This window comes from Capsicum annuum, chromosome 11 (genome assembly GCF_002878395.1).
Source record: "Capsicum annuum cultivar UCD-10X-F1 chromosome 11, UCD10Xv1.1, whole genome shotgun sequence".
Lineage (NCBI taxonomy): Eukaryota > Viridiplantae > Streptophyta > Magnoliopsida > Solanales > Solanaceae > Capsicum > Capsicum annuum.
The window spans coordinates 222,879,531-222,887,619 of NC_061121.1; the positions used below are offsets into that span (position 1 = coordinate 222,879,531).

General features: G+C 32.3%; 1 protein-coding gene across 1 annotated transcript; it reads left to right on the forward strand.

Moving 5' to 3' along the window:
* Positions 1-3,503: 3,503 nt before the first annotated feature.
* LOC107847972 (elongation factor 1-beta 2) lies at positions 3,504-7,585 on the forward strand. The gene is made up of 6 exons (XM_016692598.2): positions 3,504-3,861; positions 3,957-4,076; positions 5,490-5,571; positions 6,705-6,822; positions 6,998-7,111; positions 7,212-7,585. The coding sequence occupies exons 1-6, from the start codon at positions 3,776-3,778 to the stop codon at positions 7,373-7,375; spliced, it is 684 nt and encodes a 227-aa protein (XP_016548084.1). The 5' UTR covers positions 3,504-3,775; the 3' UTR covers positions 7,376-7,585.
* Positions 7,586-8,089: the final 504 nt, after the last annotated feature.

The window sequence follows — 8,089 nt, forward strand, 5'->3', positions numbered from 1 at the left end:
ATAGCTACAAAATTGTATTTATCATATTTTTTTTTCATATTATTTATTTACGAATCATTTTTTAATTAAATGATCGAAAAGTCATGACCCTTGAGTTCTTCCAACAGATGATCTGTTTGTTGCAACATATGGTTCATCTGTTACAACAAATGACCCTTCTGTTGCAACATATGACTCATTTGTTGGAGTAATTGATTCATTTTTGCAACATATGGTTCATCTATTGCAATAGATTGTTCATTTGTTGCAACAAATTGTTTATTTGTTGAAAAAATAAATCAATAGCAAGATTTATTCAATAGAAATAATAACGAATCATCATTTATCAATACACCATTTTTACATGAGATTAATTGAAATCGTAATTGAACTTACTAATTCATCTTTATTTTTAGTTAAATCAATATAGTTATTTCTAATGATGGATTAGTTTGAATCATTTCAAATAAAATTGGTCAATTGATCACTCTACTCAGGACGAACATACTTAGCTGATCGTGTAATTACCATGAGATTAATTGAAACTGTAATTGAACTTATTAATTCATATTTTAGTTTAGTTAAATCAATTAGTTATTACTAATAATGGCTTATAGATGAATAACATGTTGCAATAGATGAGTAATCTGTTGGAAAAGACCAAACAGTTAAAGACATTTGTTGAAAATGACCAAACAGATATAGACATCTGTTGCAACAGATGACTAACCTGTTGCAATAACTAACTCATCTATTGAAAATTATCAAACAAATATAGACATTTGTTGCAACAAATGACTAAATTGTTGCAACACATGACTCCTCTATTGAAAATTATTAAATAGACAAGATATATGTTGAAAAACAATTTAAAATACTAAAGCTCAAATATTTTTAGGAGAACTCAAACATTTGTCCCCTTGTCTAAGGTCTTGTATTAAAGACTTGTCTTTAATTTTAATTAAATCAATTTAGTTATTATTAATAATTATTTAATTTGAATAAACAAATATCTAACCTATTATAAACATTTGTTGCAATAGATGACTAACTTGTTGCAACAAATAGATAATATGTTGGAAAATAATTAAAATACTAGGAAACTCAAATATTTTTAGGAGAACACAAATATTTGTCCCGCTGTGTAGAGAAGTGTTTAATTTTAGCTAAATCAATTTAGTTATTACTAATAATTGCTTAATTTGAATCAACAGATGACTAACATGTTGCATCAGATGATTTATCTGTTGGAAATTATCAAACAGATAGAAAATCTATTGTAACAGATGGGTCAACTATTAGAAAACAAGTAAAATACTAGGGAACTTAAACGTTTTTAAACTTTTGTCCCCTTGATCCTTTTGCATTTGATGTATGGTCTATTATTTTTGTCTTATTTACCTGTTTCATGAATTTTTTCATGTGTTTTACTTATTCATTATGCCCTGTTAAAATTTTTGAAATTTTTTTTAGGTCAAATTTTGTTCGTATATCACTTGGACATTACTTCATAGCTTATTTTGTAAGTAAAATTATGAGTTTTGTTGAATTTCTTATTTGGTGCATCTGCTACTACTACAATGGATAGAACCTGCAACATGAATCCAACATATGAGTCATCTATTGCAACAAGTGAGTAATCTGTTGCAATATATGTCTAATATGTTGCAACAGATGACCCCTATGTTGGATTCATCTTACAACACTATAAAACGAATCCAACAGATGAGTAATCTATTGCAACAAATTAGTCATATATGTTGCAATAGATTACTCATTTGTTGCAACAAATTAGTCAAATATGTTGCAACAGATTACTCATCTGTTGTAACAAATTAGTCATATATGTTGCAACAGATTAGTCATATATGTTGCAACAGATTACTCATTTATTGCAATAAATTAGTCAAATATATTACAACAGATTAGTCATATATGTTGCAACAGATTAGTCATATATGTTGTAACATATTACTAATCTGTGCAACAGATTAGTCATATATGTTCCAACAGATTATTAATCTGCGCAACATATTAGTTATATATGTTGTAACAGATTACTCATCTGTTGGATTCACGTTATATGTTTTATCCATTGTTAAAAAATAACAGTAGTAGATACATCCAGATGAGAAATTCAACTAAAAAATAACAAACATTAAAAAAATAACAAAAAACATAAAAAAAAATAACAAACACCAACAAATCAAGTTCCTCGTTTTCGTCATAACTTAAAAGCCCTAATTTTTTACCTGTGAAAATCGAAAAGAAACGATGAAGAACTCGAAGTTGTTGTTGCCGGAGAATGTTGTCATGTCGACTGATGGTTGAAATTAAAAAAGGAACGGGCAAGAACTCAAAACTATTTGTTGCCAGTGGTTGAAGTTGCACAAGATTGAAGGGAGAAATTTGGAAAGTTGTTGGTTGGGAGAAGTTAGAGAGAGAAACTATCGAGAGAAAGAGAGAAGAGAGATTGATTTGCAGAGAGAGGGAAGTTTTGTGAGTGTGGGTTACTTTGTATTTTTGAAAAGATTTAAAAGTTTGGAAAATAGTATTAATCAAGTCCACAATTAATCTAATCAAGTTTTTTTAATTATGTTTGACCTTTTAAGTTGGTCAATGCTACTAATCCTTCATTCAAGACTTAAAATGCACCTTTCCTTCAATTTTCTCATGTAACTCAATATACAATATTGTATGTATGAGAAAGTATTTATACATAATGTACCAATCTTATTTAAAAGTATATAATAATATAATAAAAAAGGAATAACATATGAACGTGCTATTTAACTTGACTTCAATTGACATTTATATCCTCCTACTTTGGATGTACACAAGTAGACACTTAAACTTGTATGAAGTTGAAAAAGTAGACATATACGTTCTACATTATATAATACAAATCAGTTGTCACTTGTGCATATATAGGACGTGTGTGTCTAATCGTTCAACTTTATATATATTTAAGTGTCTAATTGTGCACACCCATAATTGAAGGACAAACATATTAAATATTCATCGAGGCCTACATTGAAAGACATATTTATGTTTGTGTCTATACACATATATAGACCAAATCGAGTTACAAACTAAAAATATAAACTATATGACATAAATATTTGGCATATATAATACATAAACGTCCCTGTAACTTGGCCTCAGCTAACATTTATCTCCAACTCTGAATGTGTACAAGTAGATACTTAATGTTGTATAAAGTTAAACAAGTAGACACGCACGTCCTATGTGACATGCTATGTGACAATTCGGGTCTGACGTGGTATCTTACGTGTATTAAACCACGTAGAATGCATCTGTCTAGTTATTCAACTTTATACAAGTTTAAACATATTTTTGCGTCCAAAATTGAAAGTCATAGATACTAGCTAAAGCCAAGTTCAAAAGTACACTGGGTGATTTTTCTCATATGTCTTGGTCTTGATAGACAAAGTTACCTGGTGTATATCTATTGTTGGTGAAATGTAACAAGTATTGCGTCGATTCGGTGTAAGATGCGAAAAAATTGACCGGAACACTAGGATTGTGTATTATGCCTAAATATTTTCTCCAGCATACATCTTAATTTTTTTTTTTTTTTTTTTATAAATTTATTCTGAATGAACAAATTTTAGTTAGTGGATTTTTCATCAAAAAGGGAATATACCACTAGGGTTTCTTGAAGTAACCCCATATATAAATTCGACTATTTTCCTCCCTTTATGTCCCTTCTCTTTCGCCAATCCAATAAAGCTTACAGCCTCTCACACTGCTCAAATATAAAAAATCCCTAACAATGGCTGTAACTTTCTCAAATCTCCACACTGAATCTGGTCTCAAATCTGTTAATGACCATCTTTCTGGAAAAACTTATATCTCTGGGTAAGTATGATTTTTTTTTTTCAAGATTCACACAATTTTGTTATTTTCTTGATTTTTTCTTTTGATTTTGTTGATGGAGTTTTTGTTTTTTGCAGAGATCAATTGACAAAGGATGATATTAAGGTGTATGGGGCAATCTTGGAGCAACCCAGTTCAGATCTTTATCCCAATGCTAGTAAATGGTACCAAGCTGTTTCTGCTAAACTTGCATCAAGGTATATTTTGTATTTTTTATGCTGTTTTTGTGTTGTTTTTTGAATTTTCTTGTTGTTTTTGCTTTGAAAGTTGGACTTTTTAGTGCTTTGATTGTGGATTTTGGAGCTCAATTTGTATGGGAGTGGATATTGTTCCTTTTAATGCTATTGGTTGTGTTGTTCTTTGGTTTTTCAATCTTGTATGCATTTTTTGTATTGTTATTTGAGTTTTTTCTAGTTGTTTTTCCTTTGAAATTTAGGATTTTATTGAGTTTTTGTGGTTTTTGTGATTGATGATGAGTTTTGGAGCTGAAATTTTGATGGGAAAGCTTGTGGGTGTGTGAGGGTTGGCAGTTGATTATACCTGTTCATGCTATTGATTGTATTGTTCTTTGAGCTTCTTAAGTGATTTTGATTTGAAAGTTAGGTGCTTTAGTGTGTCTTTGTTATTGATGTTGAATTTTGGAGTTGAATTTTTGCTGTAAAAGCTTGTGGGTGTGTGAGAGTTGGCAGTTGATTATACCTTTTAATGCTACTGATTGTATTGCTCTTTGATTTTCCAATGTTTTTCCCTTTGGAAGTTAGATTCTTTATTGTTTTTTTTGTTGGTATTGATGAACCTTAGATCTCGTTTTTTCCTGGGAATGATGTCAGTGTGAAGTTGAGAGTCACATTTTTTCATTGATTGTTCTTTTTAATGTAAATTTTTATATTATTTTTTGACTTTTTCAATTGTTTTTCCTTTGGAAGTTCGAATCTTTACTGGGTCTTTTGTTGCTTTTTATTAATATTAAATCTTGAAGCTCAATTTCCCAGGGAAGATGTGGGTTTGAGAGTTGCCAGCCACAACTTTTCATTGATTATTCTTTGAGTTTTGAAGTGTTTTCGCTTTGATAGTTAGAATCTGTCGTGTGTTTTCTCGTCTTTGTGGTTGATGTGAAGTTGGCAGCCGAATTTTTTCGCTTATTGTTCTTAATGTAAATATTTATAGTATTTGTTGACTTTTTCAACAGTTTTGGCTTTGAAAGTTGGTATCTTTACTGTATTTGTGTCATCTTTGTGATTGAAGATGAATTTTGGAGCTTAGTTTTTCTGGGAAATCTGTGGGTGTGCGAGTTGGCAGTGGTAGGCTTTCTTTGATTATACTTTTTAATGTTATTGTTTATGTCTTCTTGTTATCTTTCCAAGTGTTTTTGCTTTGAAAGTTACATATATTTAGTGTTTTTTGGGTCTTATGTGAGTAATGTTGAATTTTAGAGTTTTTAACTTTCATGGGGAAGCTGTTGGTCTAAGAGTTGGCAGCCGTAGCTTTTCTTTGATGCTATTGTTTAAGTTGTTTTTTTTATTTTTCAATCTCTTTTTGCTCTGGAAATTGGAATGTTTAGTATTTTCTTTTAATGTTGTTGTGATTAATGACGAATCTTTGGTGTTCAGTTTTCCCGGGAAAGCTGTCGGTGTGAGATTTGGAAGCCAAGCTGCTCCTGCTGCAGCTGCATCAGCTAAGGAAGCTGCTAAGGTAATTGCTATGCTGTTGAGGTGTTTATTTGTTGGCATTGATCACTTTTGTTTTGCTTATAACTATCTTGAACAGATCTTTAATAGTTGAGTTCATCTGATAAGATGTTTGCAGTTATTTTTATCCCTAGGATATATTGTCACTAAATTGTGTTGGAGAAATAGGTTTTGATGTTAAATATCAACACACAAATTTGTTCTACTACTCTTTAGGGATATAACTGACGTCTTTTTTGTGCTCGAGGAGTAAATTTTGTTGTACTTACGTTTGAGGTGAATCGCTGTTTGTTATTAGTGTGGGTTCTGAATTTGTATAGGTGTATTTTGTGCCCAATTATTTACAAATTCTTCTTCATTTTTTTAATAAAATGTTGTCTATGTAAAATCTCACCCTTGTTGTGGCAATAAAACTCCGTCAATTGACGTTGTTTTTGTTATTCTGTTTAAGCTGTTGATCAATTGGCATTTTAGAAAACCAGTTGTTTTTGCTTAAATCTCTCTCTCTCTCTCTCTCTCTCTCTCTCTCTCTTCTCTCTCTCTCTCTCTCTCTCACACACACACACACCCCCATCTCTTTTTTTCTTTTATTTGGACAAAAACTCTTAAGATTTGTGAAGCAAAAGAAGTATAATAAAAAGAAGAAAGGGAAAAAGATTGAGGAGGCAGTGAGCTGACTTATATTACACACCAAGTGAGTGAATGCTGCAGTGAGGATTATGTCGAAGGCTGCCTAAATTTGAATGCAATTGTTCATCAATGAAAATCACAATATAATTTAAAACTAGATTGACTACATTTTTCTGAAAACTATCCCGTATAATCCTACATACCGTGCATTTGATTAGATTTTACTGGATCTTTTTTTGCAAGAGCTCTTCTCTCTCTGAAAACCTTCTTGTCCTTCGTCTGCATATTTCAAAAATCTCATAATTCATACAAATTATTGATTGGTGCTCATGATTCACATTCCAAGAGCTTGACCTGCCACTTTTACTCGATGATGCTCAACCGATTTACTTTATCGCCCAGCATAATGATGCTGGCTATTGCTCATTCATTTAGTAGGAAACTTTTGATTATGTTGATTATCCCTATAACCAACCACCTGTAGTGTAACAAATTGGATGGTTGCAGCCTGCCGATGATGATGATGACGATGATGACATTGATCTCTTTGGAGAAGAGACGGAGGAGGAAAAGAAGGCAGCAGAAGCAAGGGAGGCTGCTAAGGCATCTACCAAGAAGAAAGAGAGTGAGCATTGACATTCCTTCTCAGTTGCTTTCGTATACAATGCACAACAACCTTCATATGTGAAAGACATCTCCCGTATCAAGTTATTTTCATAGTAAATAAGTGAAGAAAATGTGATCCTTTGCTCAAGTACGTCTTTAATCTGCTTCAATCTGTGCTATCTTTACTTTTGTAGGTGGAAAGTCATCTGTTCTTATGGACGTTAAGCCTTGGGATGACGAAACTGACATGAAGAAACTTGAGGAGGCTGTTCGCAGTGTTGAGATGGAAGGTCTTCTCTGGGGAGCATGTATGACTTATTATTTCTATTACACTCTTTAACCATGCTCTTGACTGTTTTATTGTCTTTACTTGGTTACTGACGAGCTGTTCTTGCGTCTATGTGACAGCTAAATTGGTCCCAGTTGGCTACGGGATTAAGAAAATGCAGATCATGCTTACCATCATTGACGAACTTGTCTCGGTGGATTCTCTCATTGAGGAACGTCTAACAGTAGAGCCTATCAACGAATACGTGCAGAGCTGTGATATTGTTGCCTTCAACAAAATTTAAGGTCAACATACCAGGGAATTTTCAAAGTCTTGAGCCTTGTCAGGCTGTAATTTTGCTAGTTTTCGAGTTGTGATACTTTATTACTAGTGTTTTGTCTTTCCATCTTCTGTTTAAGTATGCGTTTACTCGTGAAAATGGGCATTTAACTGTGAAAGCATATGTGGAGCTCAGAATTAAGTTAATCCATTATACCATTTGTTTTCTTGCTTATTTCTCTGTGTACCATTTGGAGCTTTCAATTTTCTTTCCTGGTTATGTGCTGTTCGGAAGGATCTGCAGGTGTATGAACTTAATTCATATATGGAATAAAACATACCCAGTATACTATACTCCCACCAAGTGAGTAAGTGAGGTCTGGGGATGGTAAAGTGTACGCAGTTCATACCAACACCTCTGAGGTGAGATAGAGAGACTATTTTTGATAAAGGAATAGTAAATGCACAAGCTATAATAGAAATTACCTCACTTAATAATACCATAAAAATTCACCAAGTAATGCAACGTTCTGAAAAGTATTAGTACTATAGCTACTAATATGAATAACAAAATCCAGTAATGTGAATAACAAAATCTACCTCTTGTGCTCGTTCCTATTTAGTGTCTTTGGTAAGTTGAAGCCTCTTGCACACCTTCCTATTTAGGACACACCTTCCTATTTAGAATCATGTTCTTGGTAAGTCGAAGCTGCTCAATGTCATATCTAATCACCTTCCT